Genomic DNA, 24554 nt, shown 5'->3' on the forward strand with positions numbered 1-24554 from the left:
AACAACTTAACACCATCATTTGATGATTGGTCCACTATTTATTTTCATAATTTTGAATGCCTCTATTAAATCTCCCATAAAGACTTGCACTATCTAAGGAGAACAACCACTGTTTATTTAGTCTCTCCACATAACTTAAATTCTTTCATCCCTGGCACCATTCTGGTAACTTTCTTCTGCATCCTGTCTGAAGGCTTGACGTCCTTCCTAAAGTATGATGCCCAGAATTCATTAAAGTGATTCAGCCAGGGTCTAACCAGTGTTTTATAAAAGTTCAGCATGACTTTCTTGCTGCTGCGTTCTATACCTGTATTTACAAGCCAAGGATCCCTTGTGTTTTTTAATAACCTTCTCAAGTTAACCTCTGCAGGGAATTGTGTGTACACACCACTGGATCTCTGTTCCTGCGTCCTCTTTGGAATGTGCAATTTTAGTTCATATTACCTCTCTCATTCTAGCAAAATTGATTACCTCACACTTGTCTGCATTTAACTTCATCTGTCCGTTTCAGCAGTTTGTCTGTGGCTCCTGAAGCCTGCTGCTATTCTCAGTTACTATATTTCTGATTTTGTCATTTGCAAACCTTTAAATTAGGTCCTGTCTACCCAAATTATTAACGTATATTAAAACCAGCAGCGGTCCCAGCCCCTGGGTGACCACTGCAAACTTCCTCTAGTTTAAAGATCCATTCACTAGTACTGATGTATATTAGGAATAGCAATGGCTCAAATGATCCCAGAAGACACCATTTTAGTACTCTTTCTCCCAACTCCCATAGCAGCATAATTATTCTAAATAAGTGGGCTTGGTTTCTATGCTTCAACGCTTTCCAAGGTTTCAACTCAATTCCTACAGCTTTAATCATGACTATTAACTAAAACAAAATACATTACAAGTGTTTTGGACAGGCTAAAATGGACCAGTTGATCTTTTCCTGTCTGACATTTTCATATGTTTCTAATAACTTTGTGTGGAGACCTCCCAAATGTCATTTGAAAGTCAAGGTGCATGCAACATGTAATAGATCTTTACACAATCCTGTTTGGCTGTCTCTTCCTCAAAACAGATCCTCCAGCTCTGAATATAAGTTAACTGTTCCATATTGAGTTACTATTGTATAAATAATTAGACTACTTACTGTTAATTGGTTTCATTATTTTTATACCAGATTTAAGTAAAACTAATGGATATCTGGTTGCCTGGATCTGTTTTACCTTTTTTTTTAAAATATGGGCATCGTGTTAACCTAATTTCAATTGACCAGTATCTCCCTACATCCCTTACAATGATTATCGATGCCACACAAATCAACAATCCAATCTCTCTAACCATCAGGAATAGACACCAACTGTTGCTTCAGATTTATTGGTTTTTGAACCCTTTTACACTGCCTAGGGCTTTCACTTGACCAGTATCAGCCAATATTTTTATCTTTTTGGGTTATTCCTGTTTTCAGAGGCATAGCATCCCCTGAGAACACTTGGAGGAAATAATCATTCAGAATATTAACTATTCTGCACCGTTTCAGTTTCAGACTCGATTTGGGTTTTCCTTGTGATTCACATTGTTTCGCTAACTGCCTAATTATGGTTGAAGCACAAAGGTTTTAGAGTTACATTTTACTTCCGCAGTAGTAGGTCTCTTTACACCCCCTGAACCCACTCCTCACCCTTCAATCTCCTGTATTCATACCCCTGAATCCTTGCGTGTTCCTCCCTACAGGATTTGCTAAGGCAATTTTTTTCTTATTTTTGATTTAATTATTAACCCATTTGAAGTCATAGATGTCTCACCTGAGCTAGGTGGACCTGGAGTGTATTTGTCTGTCTTACCAAACATTTATGGGGATGAATTTCCTTGTATATTTCTTCACGGTAAATTGCATGCCCTGCAGAAATTTGCCCATAACTATTTGAAGCTTTTTCTTTTCACAACTGTATAATAAAATCATATTGGCACAAGAGGGAGACAAATCCATTATGGCATTTTGTAGAGCCATCTAGTCATTCCCATCCCCAACTATATCCATGTAGCTTGAAAATGTTATTTCCATTCTGTCTATCCATTTTCCTTTTGAAATTGTTGATTGTCTACAGGGCAGTGCAGTGGAGACTCTAGATCATTATCACTCATCCAATTTAAGGTTAGCTCTCTTCCAACTTAGAGGTTCCACTTTAGATTGCTTCTTTCTCTTCTCCATTACTAATCTAAACCTCATGTGCTGATCACTGTTATCCAAATGTTCCCTCACCAACACTTTGCCCAACTCATTCCCAATACCAGATCCAGCAACACCACGCCTCCTTTCTAGCTGCACCAAGAACATACTGATCTAGAAAGCTCCAAACATATTTCGGAAAGTCCTCTCTTCATTTCATTATTATCCCAATTGCTATTTGTGTAATTAAAAAGCCCCCCCAACATCACCGCTCTGTACTCGTGATGGTTGAAAGTCAATCTTCACAATTCTATTTCATCACTGCAGGAATTCCTCAAGAGTCCAATGGCTGCCCCTCTATCATAAGGCCTCAGGTGGGAACGTTTGCTGATGACAGCATATGGTTCACTATTTGCTACTCCTCAGACACAGAAGCAGTCCATCTCCAAATGCATCAAGACCTAGACAATATCCAGGCTTGGGTTGGCAATTGGCAAGTAACATTCGTGTCACACAAGTACCAGGCAATGACCATCTCCAACAAGAGAGGATCTAGCTATCACTTCCTGACATTCAATGACATTACCATCGCTGAATCCTCCACTACTTGCGGTTCTATTGACCAGAAACTGAACTGGCTGGGGAATGAAATCACTTCAGATCATGACACTTGGACGGACCTTAAATCCACTCTTCACATGGTTTACATCTTCATAAGATCATACTTCTCAAACTCTGCATTTAGGTCCTTGGAACAGCCAAACTCAGCACTAATTTCATATGGCCCAGCAGAATTGGGTTTCCTGTCTGAAATTCATACTCTGGTCAAAAATAGGATCTGCTGGAATTGGGGTGGGACTACTGCATCCAGATTCTGGCTGCTGTTTTTAGAGTATCCCAATTGATCCCAACTTGGCAAAAATCTGGGCCTTTGCATAAGTTCCATATTTTGATGAGGTCGGACATTTTAAATTTGGTTTCTGCTCTTTGGTATTTCTGAACTGTAGCCCGTGTTGAACTGTTTTCTTTCTGTAGCTGCTGTCCCTCAAAGAGATCACTATTTCCTTTTTCTGTATATTGTTAGGATCACTTGAAAATGCCAAGTCAAGATGAGCACAGCTTCGGGTGACACACTGGATTATGAAGCAATTATGCATTACATTTGTCAACTCTGACTCCCAATCTGAGTTAACAGCAGTTGATCAGAAAATCTAGGGCACCTCTGCTTCAGTTTATCTTCTTACCGAAACAGACTAGTTTCTGTTCACAATAAAGCAAAAGTAAAAAGTTTCTTTATTAGTATCATGTAAGATTTATATCAACGCTGCTATGAAGTTACTGTGAAATTCCCCAAGTCGCCACACTCTAGTGCCTGTTTGGGTCAATGACCTAATCAGCACGTCTTTCAGACTGTGGGAAGAAACCGGAGCACCCAAAGGAAACCCACAGACTCAAGGGGGAATGTGCAAACTCCCCACAGACAGTGACCCAAGACAGGAATCGAACCTGGGTCCCTGACGCTGTGAAGCAGCAGTGCTAACCACTGTGCCACCGCATGAATGATCTTTTAAGTTTTTATTTGGCCAAAATTGTAATTGATCAAATAAATAGCCATTTGAATCTCCTAAAATTACTTGTAATTTTATTTGATGGTGAAGTGCTATCAAATAAGTTGATTTTTTTATTAAATTGTGCAATTTCTTCAATTTATGTTGGCACATGAGTATTCAGTATATATGTGTTGATTGTGAGTTATCTGGTATTCAGTAAAGAACAATTAAATAATCATTGAAAGTAACTGATTCCAATATAACTGGACTAGAGGGAAAAAAGCCAAGTGAGAGAAAATTTGAAACTGAAATTGAGAGAAAAACAAGATGGCAAAGCTCAGGTTTATTGTGAAGTCAATTCAGCCTTCGACATTAAGGAAGGAGCTGTTAAATGTCACCATGCACTCAGTTCTAAAATGGACGCTTAGTGAAAAAAAAATCCAAATCTACAGTAGAGAAAATAAATTACAATGGGAAATAAATACATTTGTTTTTGTTTCATGTCTTTGCACACTTTTTAACCTATTTGCTCCTTCTGTGGCCAGCAGGTTCAGGAGTGGAACTTGAACCTAGAACATGCCTACCGAGCCACAAGACAATGAGTGGAATTTTCCTGTTTCGCCTGACATAGAAATTGTAGCGGGCGGGGGCAGACCATGCAAAGGTCCGTTGACCTCGGGCAGGAATTTTCAGCCTTGGGGCAAGCGTGGCCGGAAAATCCCACCCAGTGTCTTTTTTTTTCGCTGATATCAATGGAAAGTGAGGTGCTGAAAGAGGAAACATTAATTTTTTTTGTGTGTGTCTTAAATCATTGTGCAATTTTAACCTTTAATACCTTTGGATGTACACATGACAGCAAATTATAAACAGCATATGGTTTAAACCACAGCACAGTTCAAATTTCCAGGTGATAATCACCATCTTTTGCTACATCATTTTTCCAGCAGTTCATCATCTTCATTTGAAATTTTCAATAAGTTTCATCTGTTAATAATGCTGAAACTGAAAATGAAAATGAAAGCAGTAGAAAGAAAACTTCAAGGAAAATCAAACTCAACGACAAATCACAAAAGATGGAGGTTATATTTAAATATAAAAATTTGAGCTGTATTTTGTTTAAACAATGACACTTGCTTTTATATTTTTGTCATGTGCATCTAATAATCAAGTTACACAAGGATGTAAATATATATTAAATATAAATATACACACATTTTAATAATGAGAAAGAATCAAGTATAATTGGGATACAAACTCCTAGTCTGCAAATCCTGCCTTATAGCATTATTATAATTTCATTCATGTATTGTAAAAATGCCAAGTTTCTGTAATCTTTTTGCCTGAATTCAGATTTTTTTCCCCTCCTTTTCCACCAACACGTTGCTCAATATGCCAAATTGGGGTCATTGTTGCAAGCGCTCTGGCACAAACACTTGATTAAAGATGCACAAATTTCACATTTAAGTTTTTACCTCCCTTTTAACATATGTTGTGGTGTGCTGTTTTGTGTTTTACAAAGTCTTAGGAAAGTTTTTGTTTTAAGCCTCTTAGATTTTTGAATTTATTGGGAAATACACCACGTGAAATGGTATTTGAGTTATTTGTTGCAACTGCCATTCCTAATGGAATTTTGTAAAGTAAAATTGGTTCATTCCTATTTGGTTACGTATTAGATGATCTTTCATGTTGTGACTTCTTTAGCACAAATTATATTAAGTGTTCAGTACTTTCTTGTAGGATTTGGAAGTACTTCTGGCTTTGGAAGTAATACTTCAGGCACCACCTCATTTGGATTTGGATCAGCCACTAAACCCTCAGGAAGCCTCAGTGCAGGTTGGTTTGTAATTTTGTATCTGTCAATGCTCAGCTGTGGATAGGATGGTTAGGGATTGATTTGAAGTAACTCATCCTTGCATAGTATAGCAGGAAATGCTTGCGCTTTCAAACACATTGATAAAAGACATAGAAATATAAGTCCTGAATCCTGATCTCATGGCCTAGCTGTAGTTGTCCTAAACATTTTGCATCATAGCAAAATTGCATCGCAGTGAAACTAAATATACAAATTAACTAGCTTGTAGATTTACCCTATCCTGAAGATATTGGACATTGTCATTTTAAAATAAAACTGCTTGCCCTTTGCGGTAAGTTGTCTCAAAAATGACATGGTGGTATTTGTGAACCTGTCAATTGACCAAACAGCCTATCTGATGAATAAAACCTTCTGTTGAGGATTAGAATTCTTCTACTTGGCTTTGGTGTCCTAATTGGTAGGGTGGTCATGGCTGGATAAGAAATGATAACTTTACCAATTCTGTTGTAAGAATTTGGGTTTCTACCACTACCGCTTTGTACGCTTGAAGCTCCCAACGTCTTGGCATTTGCACACCTACATTTAAATTCTCTGGGCTTTTTAAATTATTTATTATTTCACGGGTGTAGGCATCCCCAGCTAAGCCAGCATTTATTGCCCATTCATAATTGCCCTTGTGAAGATGGTGATGAGGTGCTTTCTTGAACAGCTGCAGTCTGTTTGGCGTAGACACACCCACAGTACAGAAATGAAGGGAGTCCCTGGATTTTGACCTTGTAACAATGAAGGAAGGTTGATATAGTTCCAAGTCAGGATGGTGTGTGACTTGAAGGGGAGCTTGCAGGTTTTGGTGTTCCTGGGCATCTGTTGATCTTGTGCATCTAGGTGATAACGGTTGTGTATTTGGAAAGTGCTATTGAAGGAACCTTGATGAGTTGTTGCACTGCATTTTGTGACGGTGGTGGAGGGAGTGAATTTTAGTAAATGGGATGCCAAACAAGTAGGCTGCTTTGTTCATTATGGTGTCAAGTTTCTTAGTGTTGTTGGAGATGCACTCATCCAGTGTGTCTTGTAGATGCTGGACAGGCTTTGGGAGTCAGGCCATGAATTACCTTTCGCAAGGTTCCTAGTCTCAGACTTCATCTTGTAGCCACAGTGTTTATGTGGCTAGTCCAGTACTGTTTCAGGGTGAAGAGTAACCCCCCCCGATGTTGTTAGTGGGAATTCAGCAATGGTAATAAACGTCAAGGAGAGATAGTTAGATTCTTTCTCATTGGAAATGGTCAGTGCCACTTGTGGCATGAATGTACTTTGCCACTCGTTAGCCCAACCTTGAATTTTGTCCAAGTCTTGTTTTATAAGGACACGGACTGAACCAGCCTTTTAAGAGTCACAGATGGTGCAGAACGTTGTGTAATCGTCAGCAAATAGCCCCGCTTCTAACCATATTAAGGGAATGTCAATAATGAAGCAGTTGAAGATAGTTGGATCCAGGACACTACCCTGAGGAACTCTGAGTGATGTCCTGGGATTGAGCTGGCTGACCTCACTACCACAACCATCTTTCTTTGTGTTAGGCATGACTCCAACCAGTAAAGAATTTACCTCCTGATTTCCATTAACTCCAGTTTTGCCAGGTCTCCTTGATGCCACATTCAGTTAAAAGCTGATGTCAAGGGCAGTCACTCTAACCTTTATATTGAGTTCAACTCTTGTGTCCATGTTTGCATCAAAACTGTAATGAGATCAGGAGCTGAATGACCCTGGCAAAATGCCAACTGAACATCAGTGAGTAGGCTATTGCTCTTTGCATGCCACTTGATAGCACTGTTGATGACAATTTCCATCACCTTTTCAATTGAGAGTAAACTGATAGCATAGTAATTGGATTTGTCCAGTTTTTCACAGTCAGGACATACCTGGGCAATTGCTCACTTGGTGGGTAGATGCCAATGTTGTAGCTGTACTGGAAAGCCTTAAAGGTTTACAACATGGAAACTGGCCCTTCGTTCCAATTTGTCCATGTCGCCCTTTTTTTTTAAGAAGCTGTAAGCTAACCCCAATTACCCGCATTTGGCCCATATCCCTCTATATCCATTGTACCCATTTAACTATCTATAGAGACTTAGTTAAGGATTTGGCTGGATCTGGAGTACAAGTTTTCAGTACTATCGCTACAATGTTGTTATGGCCCAAAGCCTTTGCAGTATCCAGTGCATTCTGCCATTTCTTGAGATGACATGGAATTTATTGGCTGAAGACTAGCATCTGGAGACCTCAGGAGAACGCAGATGAATCAACCATTCAGCACTTATGGCTGAAAATTGTTGCAAATGCTTCAGCCTTATCTTTTGCTCTGATGTGATGGACTCCCCCATCATTGAGGATGAGGATATTTGTGGAGCCTTTTCCTCAGTTAGTTGTTTCATTGTCCACCACCATTCACAACTGGATCTGGCACGATTCAAACCTAAGATCTGATTGGTTATAGGAGTGCTAAGCTCTGTCTATTGCATGCTACTTATATTGTTTAGCATGCAAGTAGTCCTGTGTTGCAGCTTCACTAGGTTAATGCCTCATAGGTATTCCTGGTGCTGTTTCTGGCATGTCCACTCTTTGAACTAGATGCAGATTGTGGTTGTACACAATTCTGCTGCTGATATTTCTGAGGCAAAACATTTTTATATATGTATAAATCAGGCAAGAAAAAGTCTTGTGTGGATTTCTTGTTTAAATTTGGTGGATACAAGGAGAAATAAAAGAATATAGGAACAGATTTTACAAATTGGATTAGGATTACTGCTGATGTGGCAAATAAATACAAACCATAACTGTTTGTACAAAGAGTCCATTTGTGTTGTAATTTCTATATAATTCCACATAATTAAGCATGGTGATGGGTTTATATTGGTGCTAGGCACCAAGCTGACCAATAAACTTTCTAAATACTGAAATATGTTTTCCTCTGTTTATTGTTAGCAAAATTTCAGCATTTTAAATGGAGAGTGTATCCTGGAGATTAATATCTATCCCAAATTGTACACTTGTTCTTGTAATTGGTAATATTTTTAATGTATAGAAGAGTTTAGGTGTTACTTTGCACAAAATGGAGTTTGGTAAGTATACTGTATCAGAGTTTCATTCTAACAGCTTCTAAGTTGTGCTATTGCTTTGTCATCTTCCATTTGAGAATTTGAAGCCCTTGATTCAGCTCAGCAAACACTCATCTACGGTTGAAGGCTCATCATGTCTAGCCTCCTGGTTGGGTGCTTTTCTACAGTAAAAGAAATGTTGATAAGTTGTTTCCCAGCATTGCTTGCTGGTTATTGCTTTCAGCTTTGGGCGGCTGAATCACTGAAATTTGGAGACTAACAAACATGCAGGATTTTACAACTTTTTAGCTTAGAGGTGGAAAAGATTATCTTTCCATGAATTTTTGAAGAAACCTTACTGCTCAAAGCGGCATGCTGCTGTTTTCTGTAATTTTTGCTTTTAACTCTTAACTCTCATTGCTAATATGTACAGTGAAATTCCAAGGGTCTCTTTACTTTTTAAAGAAGATAGTTTTCAGCTTGTGCTGTTAGTCTGAAACAAACAGCTACTGTTATAAAACTAGTCAAATGACAGAGGTATCTCTGTTCAGTTGCTTGTTATTGCTAATATTCACTATACCAAACTACAAGTAAATACTCCGTGCAATTTTTAATACATCTTACATCTGTTCTTTAAACTTTCTAACTTCATTATCACATTTTCTCCTTATCTGTATCCTCTCATTTAAAAAGGGATTAACTTTCAAAAATGTGGTTTTGATTTGCTTAAAATCCACATTTCTAGCAACTTTTATCCATTCAAAACCAAAATAACGATGCATGACAATAACATATTACAGATCAAATCCTAATGCAAATTTATATATGAAACAGGCCTAAGAAAGGTATCTGACTGACAGCTCATGTAGCAATAGCCAGTGAGAATAAATAAAGTTATCTCTAGCACAATGAGAACTAATGGTGTGAAGCAGAATGTGATGGAAAAGCAGAAAGTGAGGCAGAAGCCTTAAGTTTGAAAATTGTTCACAATGTTATATGAATGCTTACCAGATTTGTACCAAATTTCTTTGACTCTTATTTTGTGGAGTTGTTTCCCTCTCTAGTACTTTACCAAGTTATTAAACTCTTTCAAATAAACATGTTAGCATCCCCATCCCAAAATGACATGGCAATTTTGTACAAGCATATTCAGCATTTTATAACATTACTCAGAAAAGGCTCTATTTGTCTCCTTATTTAGTACATCCAATCTAGGTTATATTCCTCAGGAGGCATTGTTGAAAGTTGATTAGCCCATTATAGTTCAGAAATATTCCTCAGAGTAGATGATTTTTCAGTGATTGGTTTCACTTCCACCCTAAGCCAAAAGTTACTAATTGGACAGCCATTTTCTTGATACTGAAATATTCTTTTGAGAAACATTTGGGACATATTAAACTGGAAACCACTATACTTATAACAGAAAAAGTCTGGACAGTTTACCATTGTAGTTGAGGTTTATAGACCGTCTTTCTATGAACCAAATTTATGCTAAATTTTTTATTTATTCCCACGTACCATAACAATTTTACAAATTTTCTTCCGGTTAGGGAAGACATGTTTTCTTTCAAGTTGTTCATTAGAATAAAATTAACCTTTTGTTTCTTGTAGTGTGTATGTAGATCGAAAACAATAGATTGAAAAATACTTAACATCAGGGATCTTACTGGGATTCAAATAGTATGATTAACAGTACAATTTCCTTTTTTAGTTGAATTTTAGATTCGCAGCAAATGCTGATAATATTATTGAAGATACTCGTGTGACTGAGGGCCTATTTTTAATTTGTTTTTCACAAACTTATTTTCCCCTGTTGTTCCAGAAGGAGTTGATGTTTGTTTTAGACTTGGTGTACAGCTCCACAAGCTTTTGGTGTCATTTTAATTGCGTACCCAGGCAATGTTTATCAGCCACATATTTGACTTCTGCCCTGCCTGTGATCTCACATGCAGATTCAGCAGGAATCTGAATTAGCAGTACTGGAGGGGAACCTTGGCTGATTTATTTCACCTTCCTCATCCATGATAGCATTTCAGGCATCCCTTTGGCTAAGATCAACTAATTCAGCACAAAACTGGCACTTCCCTGGTCTGAATGAAAACCCAAAAAAAGGTTAAAGACTGAAAATTCTAGAAAGACATAGCATGTTCATCAGTACCTATAGGAGATTTGACCCTCCTGGCCTGTGTAGCTTAGTTATACATTCAATAAACTTGCTTCAGCAAATTCCAAGTCATTATGTCACGTATTCAAAACTTGAAATGAAACCAGATCCATAGAATACTGAAAGATAATGGTCGGGATTCTCTATGCCTAGACACAAGTCCTGTTCTGGCCACTAACACACACACTCTCTCTCGAGGGCTATAATAGGATTTACACTGGGGAGATCTCAGTAAGAAATCTTCCTTGCCTCCTGCCAGTGATGTAATCAGGTTCAGACCCAGTTGGGGCACAAGCATGATCACCATCAATTTTAATACATTTCACATTGTAATTTCCAGGGTTGTCAGATGTGTAATCATCCCCACCCCCACAACCCTCCTAACCCCAGCTTTATGCTATATCTCCCAGATCATCAGATGTTCTGCCCATTGACATGATGTCATGCTGGTGGGAATCACTACTGTGCAGCAGTTGAGATGATCACTTTGGGGGCAGAGAGGCCAGTATGGTGTGCTGGCAGTGCTGATCTCTGTTGGGGGAGGGAAGTACAGCCTGTCAAGATTGAGGTGCCCTTTAAAATTGGCGCCCCAACTTCTATGGATTTGGCCTTATTGGCATGTCTAGACCCTGCTCTCAAGATCGAAGGTACAGAACATGCCCCTGCACCCCCCACACTTTGTTTTGACAGTGTCAGAAGATTTGAAAGAAACCTGGCTGCTTCTCTGGGGAGAAATGTGCTGATTTTTTGTCAAAACCAGACAGTTTGCCATTTTGGGGGAAAATTTCACCCAATGTATCTGTGTGCATTTGTAATGTATTTGCTTTAAACATTTTGTATTCTTGAGCCAAGCTTATTCACTCCTATGATTTCATTTTTAGATCTTTAATGCTTAGTATGGAAAATCCCTGAATGGATCTTAACCTGTTAATATTTCACAGAAACAATGATTTGTTTCGATGTTGTCATGTACTTCATCAGCAGTTTTTTTGTTTTTGTTTTCTTGTGAAAGGCTTTGGCAGCTCATCTACGTCTGGATTTAACTTCAATAATCCTGGGATCACAGCATCTGCTGGCCTGACCTTTGGTGTGTCCAATCCTTCAACATCAGGCTTTGCCAATAATCTAGGGGGACAGCTTCTGCAACTGAAGAAACCTCCAGCTGGAAATAAGCGAGGCAAAAGATAGGGAACTGTCAACGTGGGAAGGGGGATATATTTTCTTAAATTAGGCATGACTCATGTGGTTCTATGTCCTAAATATTTTTTTTACTAGTTGTAGATACAAAACTACCAACAAATAGAACGTTTATATTTCAGCAGGTGAGCTTTAATTAGAAATTCCTCAGTTTCCAAAAGGATTCTGATAGTGATCAGTTTTAACAATTGAAGATTATATTTTTGAAAGTAAAGCAAGATGGATCGTGTACCTGGATAATTTCATAAATACATAAATGCATAGTGTATCTGTTTTCTACTTCAGGAATTGGTTACAAATTTATCTAAGAACAGCTGCTATGTAAGTGAGTTTGAACCATGGGTGCTGCAGATGTCTGCATAACTGCAAAACTCATTTGTGTAAAGTCAGTGATGTACATGTTTTAATATGGAAATTCACAGCTATCATAGCCTTTAAACATTGCACTTTTTATACAATAGGTACTGCCCAATATTTGTCTTTGCATTTGAGAAGAAAATAGAATGTCATACTTTTGATGATGAGTTGTCAAGGTACTTTGGATGAAAGCTTTAGTAGTGGTGACTTTCCTTTAACACAGTTCGTGTCTATTTTTATAAGATTAGAGGAAATAGCTATTTGTTAGTGAGGAAGTTGAGATTTGTTGGATTGGATGAAGTTGTTAGGGAATGTCACTGTCCTGAATTTCATTATGTATGTGTTTGCATGAGAACTTCATTGTGCAGACTTGACCTGTGATTCATCTTTCAGTGACTTTTGAAGGCCAGATCTTTTGAAAATTGTTTTCTTTGTGATTTCACATTATTTATACATTTGTTTCAAGAACTGTGTAGTGAAATAGTCACTAATATGACAATGTATTTGAAGACTGTTGTAAGTTTTGGCTTCGAAGAAAATTGAATTGTATTTGGGGAAAATGATAATTTGGTTAAAATAAAACAAAATGTCTTTCACAAGTCTTGTCTTGCTGTACTTTTTTAGGCCTACTGCTAAAACTGGGGAGGATACTGACTAGACACCCAGTCATTATATTAATAGTGGTCTTGTGCAAGTTCATTTGCATTTTACTCCTTTCAGCATATTGCTTTAAGAAAAGGAAAATTGCCACTTGGGTTGTTTAATGTTTGTCAGAACTCCAGTACATGCTGTAAAAGGCTTTGACACATCTTTCTCCGCATGCAGACTAATATAGAAATGTATTTCCCAGGAAACCACGAAAACTATTTCAATTCTGCAACATTAGTCTCGGATCAGTTTGAAATTACTGAATTATATCCTTTTCTTAATACATTTTCATTGGATTGCCATAATGGTATAACTTGATGCAAACAAATCTTGCTCATGCTTTTGCATTTGTCCTATTACAGTTAGTGACCGATTTGTTTGGATCGGAAATTCTGAAGGTCATCCCAGAATTTACTCGATCTACAAAAAAGGTCACAAGTATTCTGTTTTCACAAAAGTATCTTGAATCCAGAGTTTAAATATCTAAGTCACTCCATGAGAAGGTTAGAGAATTTTGCAGTTTGGTTACAAACATCAGTTGCTGATTTTTTTCTCCTCTTTTGAACATAAGAACATAAATAGGAGCAGGAGTAGGCCATCTAGCCCCTCGAGCCTGCCCCGCCATTCAATAAGATCATGGCTGATCTGTCGTGGCTCAGTTCCACATTCCCGCCCTCTCCCCATAACCCTTAATCCCCTTGCCTATCAAAAACCTATCAACCTGCACCTTAAAAATATTTAGCGAGGCAGCCTCCACCACTTCAACGGGCAGAGAATTCCAGAGATTCACCACCCTTTGAGTGAACAAGTTCCTCCTCAACTCTGTTCTAAACCGCCCCCCCCTTTATCTTGAGGCTGTGCCCTCTAGTCCTACTGTCCTTTCTGAGCGGGAAGAGCCTCTCCACCTCTATCCTATCCATCCCATTCATCACCTTATATGTCTCAATGAGATCTCCCCTCATTCTTCTAAACTCTAACGAGTACAAGCCTAGTTTATTCAGCCTCTCCTCATAGCTCAACCCCCTCAACTCCGGTATCAGCCTAGTAAACCTCCTCTGCACTCCAAGGCCAAAATATCCTTGCGTAAGTGCGGCAACCAAAACTACACACAGTACTCCAGCTGCGGCCTCACCAGTGCCTTATACAGCTGCAGCAAGACCTCCCTACTTTTATATTCAATCCCCCTCGTTATGAAGGCCAGCATCCCATTTGCCTTCTTGACCACCTGCTGCACCTGTAGGCTGGGTTTTTGCGACTCATGCACAAGGACTCCGAGGTCCCTCTGCACCGTCGCATGCTGCAGTTTTTCGCTATGTAAGTAATAGTCCTTTTGACTCAAGATTAAAACACAGTAGAAGAAAGACTGGTAAACTTGAGATATTCAAATTATTATAACGGAATGGGATCATTGTGAAGCTAATTCACAAAATAAAATGACCATGGTACCACATGTTATGAACAACTTGCCTTAGAGAATTTTCTCCCCTACCATGCATTTTCCTCCTTGTTACTTATGGGAGAATATACAGATCTGCTCAGCAAGCAGTTCCCTAGACCCTGGAGCAAAATATCAGAAGATTAGTTCAAGAATCACAGGATGTGTGGCTTCATTATTTTTATTGTATGCGTACCCATTTGGAACTGCCAAATTTATGGGAAATGTAAGCTTGTTTCCCCAGGAGCTGAGTAGATTATTTATGTAAGAAAGCACTCAGCGTAAGACTGATACTTTTGAGGCAGATAAATCCAGTAAAAGCATAATCAAATTGCTATTTGCCTCCAAGTGGTTATTTAAAGTGCACCTATTGACAGATGTTGAGAGCAGGTCAGTCCCATCCTTTTTATTGCGGGTGTGGAGCGAGAGAGGCTGGAGAGAAAAGAGGACTTGAACTTCTAAAGTTGAAAAGGGTTAGATATTTAATTAGGCTTCTAAACTACAGAAAAATTGCCATGACAGTAGGAAAGCATCAATATTGTAATTGTCAAAGAAAAAAGTGAGGTTGTGCCTGTTATGGAAATAAGAAACCCGATCAAGCTCCTGCAGAAGAAGCCAGATGGTCAAATTATTCATTGTGAGCCTCCAAAGAGTTTGGACAAAGATTTGGCTGGAAGCCAAGGTCTAAAATGTCAGTTTCTGCATATTTAAAGTTTAGTTTTTAGTTTAATTTATTTGTGTCATAAGTACACTTACATTAACATTACAATGAAGTTACTGTGAAAACTGGCAAACTATTAGAATTGTCCCTAGATCTAGATGGCAGGCACATGCAATCATCACAAAGGGCTTTCCTGTGATTTCATTTGAGTCTCTGGGATTTGTATGAAATATATCTCTACTCATCTATATATCACCTTTTACTTATCTAAATTATTGACTCACAATAGAATCTCAAAGAACACGAGCACTATCCATTAGATAAATATAGTCTTTATTTAGATTGAAACCTTCCAATGTATCATGCATGGTTCTAGGCCCAAGAACATTTGCTGGCTATTTAAAAATAAATAAATTTCCTTGTTGGATTTAAAGTCATAATTACTGTCTACATCAGAATGTTAAGGTTCATAAATGCAGCCTTTCTTTGATCTTCCAGTTAATTGACACAAGAGGTCCCAGGACTCCTCCTCCAAAGTTGATGATGCTTTTTCCTTCAATTTTCTGTTCCAAGCAAGTGAAACCATCTGATTTTTTTTTTGGCTACAGCAGCAAACTGAGGTTGTCATTCCTCCCTCTCCATCTTGCTTCTGTTTTAATAACTAGAGAAACAAATAAAACATTTATGTCTTAATGTAGAAAATCCTAGATTTTGAACAGCAGCATTATAACATCTAGTGAAAAGGCTCTGCAGATTGCCACTGTTTAGTGCAGCTTGGGCATTACCTATAGTAATCTTGGGTACATTAACTTGCTGCTGGAAGTCTTGCCTTTAAATCATAATTTTGGATCCAAGCTCCATTCCTAGATTTTGTGTATATTTAATTTGGTGACATTTAAGAGGGAGAATGGCATTGTCAAGCAGGGCTGCCTTTTGGATAGGATATTATACCCATCTGCTCAAATAGGCTTAAAGCTCTCACTGTATTACTCTGAAAGCAAGAGAGTGCTGGCCAAGATTTTATTTCTCAACCAATATTATCAAAATCAGATTCATCCCATTACTATTTGCACGACCTTGTGTGCACAGACTAAGTAGTAATTCAGGGGGGCACAGTGGTTAGCACTACTGCCTTAGTGTCAGGACCTGCATTCAATTCCGGCCTTGGGTGACTGCGGAATTTGCACGCTCTCCCCATGTCTGCATGGGTTTTCTCTGGTGCTCCAGTTTCCCTACACAGTCCAAAGATGTGCAGGTTAGGTGGATTGGCCATGCTAAATTGCCCCTTAGTGCCCCAAGGGTATATAGGTTAGGGGAATTAGCAGGGTAAATATGTGGGGTTACAGGGGTAGGGCCTAGGTAAAATGCAGTTGCAGAGTCGGTGCAGACTAGATGGGCCAAATGGCCGCCTCCTGCACTGTAGGGAACCTGATTCGCTGGCTGTAAAGTACTTGCAGTATCTTTCATATCCAGTAACAAATAATGGCATTAAGAGGCAGCTACCTGATATTTCCTTTCAAATCACTGTGAATTTAGCAAGTAATTTGATAGCTGTGAGCCATGGAGATGGTTCTGAGAAGGGACTTTTTAAATATCCCAGAAAACATAATTCTCACTATTTTAGTAAAGCACTTAGGTCAAGAATATTGGCTTTGGTTCATAATTTTGAAAACAATAATGTTGGATTAATACAAGCATTCATTTTCATGTAATATGAATTGCCATGTGTTACAGCTATAAGGTTATAAGATTGATGTCTTGGGACTGTAATGTTAAGGTAAAATGGAGGGGGTCATGTGACCTGTGTAACGAGCAATGGTGGTTTGATTGTTAGAGACTATAAAGAAAGGTGTGGGTGGTTTAACTGGGAACAAGGCGCTAGGTGTTGACGCTTGCAGACAATGGCAGCAACCGGTGTATTATAGGTAGATAGACTAAGAGTCTCAAGTCCTAGAAAAATGTTATGAATATCTGGTTGTAAGAAGTTACACTTTAAACTGTCCATTCGTAGCCAGAATAAAAGCGAGTTAGTGTTTCAAGGCAGCTAATCAGCATTTCTATCTAGATACAAAGCTCATGTTGCCATGGTGATGGGCTTTCTAAGATAAGGCTGAAACTTTCAGACAAGATTAATCTGGGAGAAGATCAGCCGTAGGTAGTAAGACATAGTTCACCACAGGAATGCGAGTGGGACCTCATGCTTGGATTGAGAAGACGAGATTCATGAGTTAAAACAAGGCTGGAAGATTGTCTAGTTTGCATGAGAGGACAAATCTCTCAGAGCGGGGTGGAAGGTGGCGGAAGAACTTCTAACGTGAAAAACAGTTTCACAAAATGATAGAAGTAAACCCCCAGGAACCAAGAATGATCTTGGAATTGTTCTGAAAGAATTGAATGTCTGCTTAAAGGACAGTGCAAAGTAAAACTGTGGTGTGTTTTCAGTTATGCTGAAAAAATAAAGGAGAATATTCTGTTTTGTTCAGTTTCTGAATTGTTGGAAACTGGCACAGATGATATTGGATTCCCAAGCCATTGTCGTCATGCCAAATTTTATATGGGTATGGTAGGGCAGTCAGTCCAATATGCAGCTGTAAAATCCAACCCAGGGTTTTCTCACATAACTTAAGAGCACATTCAAAAGATGAATGTTTTATATGTCCATATGCATCAAATAGAGCTGAAAAGCAAACTTTCTAGCTTGCAGTAAACTGTGGAGTCATTGCCACATTTCCATCCATAAAAATATGCCAACAAAGCAAACATCCAACATACCTTGGTCTGTGACTTCAGCATGTAACTTAGCTGATACTTCAGTGCTTACTTGAAGAGAACTGCACTGCCTGATGACATTACATATGATGCCAACCAAAGCACCCAGGTGAATTAAATAATCTCTTGGTACTATTTTAAGGAGAGTAGGAATTATCCAAGTTTCATAGTCATGAATGTTAAGGTTGACTGCAAAATAGTTTACTGCAGTAAGATTATCTTTTAATGAACTAATACTTGCATATGTTTGGCCATGCCAAAATGCATCAAAACATTTAAAATAAAAGAATCACCAAACCTTGCAATACTGAAGAAGGCCTTTTGATTTATCACACTTACATTGTTCTTTGAGAGATTGCACCTTCTAACAGCGATTCAGTTGTAACACCTCAGGGAGAGATTAAATATATTCCCAAATGCTTTCCTTGTTTTTTCTATTCAGCTTGAGCTATCTATCATGCTTTCACCTCTGTTCCTGGACTTTGTAAACAAACATGCTAAATATTTTTTGGTAATATTGATTGAGGGAGTAATATTGGCTGGAAGAATACGGCTTTCTGCTTCAATTAGTTTTTGACCTCCCAAAGCACTTTACAATCAATGAAATAATTTGAAAGTGTTAAATGTAGGAACCACAGTAGTCAATTTAAACACAGCAAGCCCCACAAAATGGAAACATGATAATGATCAAAGTATCTGCTTTTCATGATGTTGGTTGAGCTATAAAATGTTAGCTAGATATTGGCTCATATCTTCCTGCCTCCCTAGTTTGGGTTGGTGGGGAGGTGGGGGGGGGGTACCCCAAAGATACATTGGGCAATTCTCAGAAATTCCCAAGTAAAATTTTATGCAACAATTTTCTAGAAATGCCAACGTCTCTGGACAAATCTGTTATGCTGGGAACCGTCTGACAAAGTCATTTAAATTGCAAAGTGTTGCACTAATATGAAAGAGATAGTTGAAATAAAAGCACTTGTAACTTCAACATGACTGTTTTAAATACCAAGCCCCCCGTAAGACATCCCCCACACCTGCCATCCCATCCACTGAGACATTTGCCTTCATTTCAATGGGACATTGGACCTATCATTTTCAATGGGACATTTTGAACTCGCCTGCTTTACAGCAGCTGATGCCACAAAAGAGATATGTCCTTCTTTGCTCCATTTTTACAATTCAACGTTAGAGGAGGGGACGTGATGCTTGAATCCAACTTGGCCTGAATCAGGAAGGTTGGGCAAGACAGCTGTGCTAAAATTCTTAAGTGTCTAAGTCATTACAGAATGGCAAACCACTGCTGATTGTTTCTTCAGTGGGACTTGAATGCACAACTTTTATGACTTTAAGAGTGCTACCAGCTGAGCAATGGCTGACAATGCCTTCATTAGCTACTGAATCAGGAAGATGGCTTTGCAGTTTAGTATTGTTCCAAATAGTGAGCTCTCAGATATTGCCAATCTACCTTCAAGTCCAGCAGTAATGTATTATATGAGCTCAAACTTTGATTTGGTGCTCAAAACAGCAGTCTACTGATCCAGAGGCAACAAAGAAATATCAATTGAATCTTTTGCCAAACATGTCCCCCCTAAAACAATGGCTTTCAAACTTTTTAACTTGGGGATTCCATGCAAAAGATTGACTAATTACTGAGTTAAGAACATAAGAACATAAGAAATAGGAGCAGGAGTAGGCCATCTAGCCCTTCGAGCCTGCCCCGCCATTCAATAAGATCATGGCTGATCTGTTGTGGCTCAGTTCCACTTTCCCGCCCTCTCCCCATAACCCTTAATCCCCTCTCTTATCAAGAACCCATCAACCCGCTTCTTAAAAATATTTAGCGAGGCAGCCTCCACCACTTCAACGGGCAGAGAATTCCAGAGATTCACCACCCTTTGAGTGAAGAAGTTCCTCCTCAACTCCGTTCTAAACCGCCTCCCCTTTATCTTGAGGCTGTGCCCCCTAGTCCTACTGTCTTTTTTGAGCGGGAAGAGTCTCTCCACCTCTATCCTATCCATCCCATTCATCATCTTATACGTCTCAATGAGATCTCCCCTCATTCTTCTAAACTCTAACGAGTACAAGCCTAGTTTATTCAGCCTCTCCTCATAGCTCAATCCCCTCAACTCTGGTATCAGCCTAGTAAACCTCCTCTGCACTCCCTCCAGGGCCAAAATATCCTTGCGCAGGTGCGGCGCCCAAAACTGCACACAGTACTCCAGCTGCGGCCTCACCAATGCCCTATACAGTTTGCTGATCAAATACTAAATTGGGACCTTACCAAATAGTCACCTTCTTCCAATGACCTCTGTCCTTTCCAAAAATACCCAAATTGTCGCTGGTATATAGTAACAGAAATAATGTTAAGTATTAATGCAAGTTTAATGAATAACAGTGAGATAACTGCACACAAGCAAAGTTGATTTATGCATTACAATCTCAAATAAAGTTAAATACTTACAACCAACCAAGCTTCCTGAAAAAAAAAGTCCCTTGGAGTTACAATTCTTGAGTTCAATTTTTTTAGGTCAAATCAAAATTTGACACACTTGTAAATATCTTAGTTTCTTACAAAAATTTTCCCTTAAATGGCATGTCCAACCTCACAGCATGACCTAACCATGCCTGGTTCACATTTAACTATTTATTTCTAAGCTACAGTGTACATGATACAATGGTCCATTGATCTGAGTGAAGCTGAGTCAGCCTTCAATAATTCTGTTATCTACCCTCCTACAAACCAAAGTAAGCAAGATTCTCTTACTTAGCTTCTCTCTAGGTCTCCAGATGTTCTAATTGTTTTAGTACAATTGTCATACATGGGTTCACTTTTGTAATGCTTCACATAATTTTGGTACAATCTGTCTTTTCAGAATGCCAGTTAGTCAGAGAATTTAATCTTCTCTCTAAATTTGTATGCTCTCTCTTTAGAATACAGGGGTTAGGATTCTGGATCTTAACCCTTTTCACCCATATCTCCTATCACTAAGTCAACACGAATAGAAATACTGTGGGATTCAATATTCATGATACGCTTGTTTTATGCCTAGTCCGGATGTAAAGTGGCTGATGGACCTTCTCTTGATCAACAAGAGAAGAAAAGATTCTCTTGTTGATCAACATTTGCTATTGTTACTCCATCTGATACCGAGCTGAAATATTTTACAGTACTCTTGAAGGTCTACCATTTTATGCTACTATCCTTTAGTGTGCTAAACTGTTTTTACTAAGCTATCAAAATTTTATTTTGAAAAGTTGCGGGATGTTGCAGAATCATTTCCAAAAAGTTACACAAAATTAATAAACAGTGCACTTCTAAGAGGAACTAGGTTGTGGAACCTAAATAATAACATTAAAGGATATATTCAACATCCCAGAATAACTCGTGTAATGTGTCCCTACGTGTTTGGATTTCATCAGCATGGACTGTATTATATATGAACATATGAAGTAGGAGTAGGCCACGGAGCCCCTTGAGCTGCTTCACTATTCAATAAGATTGTGGATGATCTGATTGTAATGTATTCCTACCTACCCCCATTAACCTTTCACCCCCCCCGCCCCTTGCTTATCAAGAATCTATCCACCACTGTCTTAAAAATACACAAAAACTCTGCTTCCAGCATCTTCTGAGGGAGTTCCTGAGATGCTCCCAAGAGAAAAAAAACTAATCTCCTTCTTAAATAGGTGACCCCTTAGTTTTAAATACTAACGCCTAGTTCTAGATTCTCACACTAGAGCAAACGTCCTTGAAACGTACAAATCCTGAGGGGTGTGGATGTGGAAATCAAAGGTTTGGCTAGTTTTTATCTGCATTACCCATATAATTTATGGTTTTCTGTTTTATTTTGAATCAGAAACCACAATCCAAAGCCAAAATGTAATTGTTGTTTTTCAAAGCTTTTTTTCCTCCTGCCTCATGACAACCTGGAAGTGATCCAAAGAAAGAATCTCCATATCCTTGGAGCAACCTTACCCTTCTGCACACAGATTGGAAGGTAATAGTTTCAGTTTAAAATATTCAAATTAATGTTAATTGGAGATACCACTGACTAAACGTAGAAGTGACCAGCCCATCATTTTTCCATATGGCCTCACATTTTTCTCTATAGGGCAGGACTCTTTTGTATGTTTGTGTGTATGGGTTCATGATTTTGGGAGGTCTCAATTTTTACTTGTTCAGAAATCTAATATTCAGACCGACCATTTTGTGAAGGAATGGGAGCTACTTTTTCTCTTTAATGGCTAATATTCTTGCACAATCATATTTTGCCTACTTCATGGGGGAAATTTCCTGTCCCACCTGCCATGTCAATTATAGTGGGTGGGGAGGCGGGGTGTGCACCATGTAAAGGTCCATTAACCACGAGCAGGATCTTCCGATGTTGGGGCGAGCGCAGCTGGAAAATCCCACCCCTTGTGTACAACCCTATGACCCTCCGTGTAATATCTTTCTTCCTGACTACTATGTTGGAATTGAAAGGAAAATTTGAGGTTTAAAGAAAAATCAGTGTCAATAGAAGTAAGGTAAAAATGTGTAAAGGTATTGCCAAATTGATGTCTATTAGATTAAGTGACCAGCGAGCTCCAGGACTTTTTGAGTTGCTTTAAGAGTTAGAACAAGTCTGAGGAAGGTTTAAGTTGATCCTGCATACTGATGAGTCAGACAATTTACTATTCCAAAATACAGATATGCAAATTTATTCTTATTTTGGAGATTTTTCCCAGAGAAATATGTCATTGCTTGTTTTCAAATAAATGTTTTATCACATTCTTCCAGTCAAGAACCATTTTCAATTCCTGTACCCACATATGGATCAACTGGTAACAAAGGAATGGTAAATTTGTTTGCATCAGTGATTTAGTCTGAGTGTTCAGTTTTTAAATTGAATTTGTTTCCTGTGTTCTAAGTGAATTCTGATATAAAACAAAACACACTCAAGGCCTGACAGGGCTTTGCATCTACTGAAGCACATATTAGGGAAATCACAGGTGGCATTGAGACAATTTCTTGAAAGTCGCTACCAATTAAACCAGTTCTGCATTGGATGTGCTGAGAAAAAAGCTTTTATAATATGTGATGCATAGATTAAATTGAAATGGTAATTGTTAACCATTTCATATGTTAACACAACTGCAGGTTACAGTAATATTCTATAATCATGCCTTTTGATTTCCCTTTCAAAACATGATAATCCAAAGCAACTGTGCTGATGATGTTTAAGTGTTGATGTTAAAAGGAGAGAGGAAAGATCAAATGGCAATGGAACACTTGCTTTTACTACATCAGTCAAGAAGCATTCAATCAGTATTTGGCTAGATAAACCTTGTTTGATAGGCAGCTTGTGAGTTCTTCCAGATGAAATCAGTGAGCTATTGATCTCTGCCATGTTGCTCTGCCAAGTGTCCTCAGTAAAACAAACTTGTGATGATTGGGTGAGTTCAGGTTTTGAACCTTGACAATTCTTAGCTTCTTCAGATTGAAAAAAAATCTATTAAAAACAGTCAGTAAACAGAAAGACTAACAATATCAATCAATTGTGATTTACTGTGCAAAATCAAAGTTTGCATCAAGGCATTATTTTGGATGCCTGTTTTCAGCATTGAAGTTAGAAGAAATAGTCAGAAGAGCTAAAATTGAGAAAAATGTTTGGGTGTGAAACCTCATGAAGCGTCAGAATTCAAAACGTGCTTGCTGGGCTAAAGGCATGATTGACCAAACATAAAAGTACATCCACAGAAATAAATAAATACTACGCAGTCTCCCAAAAAAGTGCTATCAAAATAACAAGGGAAATGATGGGGTTAGCACTCAGAAATACAAGAAATTGCTAAACAGATTAACAAAGATAGGTATAATATGTCCAAGAGATGAGAGTGCTAAATATGATTGGAAAGCACTTGCTAGAAAGATAAATTAATTGGAGAAGTTAGAGTTCAAAAAGATAAACAAGATACTGAATCTGAAAATATGAATTATTAATATCTAAAATGAATATTTTCTGGAGATAGTCACCAAGATTACAGTAATTTTCTATCCATCGTTAGGAATTTGATGTCCATGTGGGTGACACTTGATGAGTGAACGGGACTGGAAAAATAACATGTCTCCTGGGTCAGCTAACTTCTTTGAACACATTACAGCATTATTCATTCATGGGACGTAGGTGGTACTGGCTGGCCAGTATTTATTGCCCATCCAGAGCTGCCCTGGATAAGGTGGTGGTGAACTGCCTTCTTGAATCACTGCAGTCCATGTGCTGAGGGTTGACCCACAATGCTGTTTGGGAGGAAGTTCCAGGATTTTGACTCTGCGAAGGAACTGAGATATATTTCCAAGTCAGGATGGTGAGTGGCTTGGAGGTGAACTTGCAGTTGGTTGTATTCCCATGTATTTGCTGCCCTGTCCTTTTAGATGGAAGTGTTCATGAGTTTGGAAGGTGCTGTCTAAGAATTTTTGTTGAATTGCTGCAGTGCATCTTGTAGCTAGTAAACGTTGCTACTACTGAGTATCGGTGATGGAGGGAGTGGATGTTTGTGAATGTGGTACCAATCAAATGGGCTGCTTTGTCCTGAATGCTGTCAAGTTTCTTCAGTGTTATTGGAGCTGCACCCATCCAGGCAAGTGAGGAGTATTCTATCACACTCCTGACTTATGCCTTGCAGATGCTTCAGGGAGTCAGGAGTTCCTAATTCTGACCACAATCACTAAG

At 38.6% G+C, this 24554-nt stretch overlaps 1 protein-coding gene across 3 annotated transcripts in view; it reads left to right on the forward strand.

Annotated features, from left to right (window-relative positions):
• The window catches only part of nup58 (nucleoporin 58), a 53679-nt gene extending 40763 nt beyond the window's left edge, over positions 1 to 12916 (forward strand). Inside the window, exons 15-16 of one of the 3 annotated variants that reach the window (XM_080197356.1) lie at positions 5446 to 5541; positions 11790 to 12916. In XM_080197356.1, coding sequence (XP_080053482.1) covers positions 5446 to 5541; positions 11790 to 11965 — 272 coding nt within the window. In that variant the 3' untranslated portion in view covers positions 11966 to 12916. Of the gene's footprint in view, positions 1 to 3242; positions 4657 to 5445; positions 5542 to 11789 lie in introns of those variants that run through there. The other 2 variants (XM_080197357.1, XM_080197358.1) reach the window with 2 other exon arrangements.
• Positions 12917 to 24554: the final 11638 nt, after the last annotated feature.

This window comes from Carcharhinus amblyrhynchos, chromosome 10 (assembly GCF_965287045.1).
Source record: "Carcharhinus amblyrhynchos chromosome 10, sCarAmb.v2.hapA, whole genome shotgun sequence".
In the NCBI taxonomy this organism is placed as follows: Eukaryota; Metazoa; Chordata; class Chondrichthyes; order Carcharhiniformes; family Carcharhinidae; genus Carcharhinus; species Carcharhinus amblyrhynchos.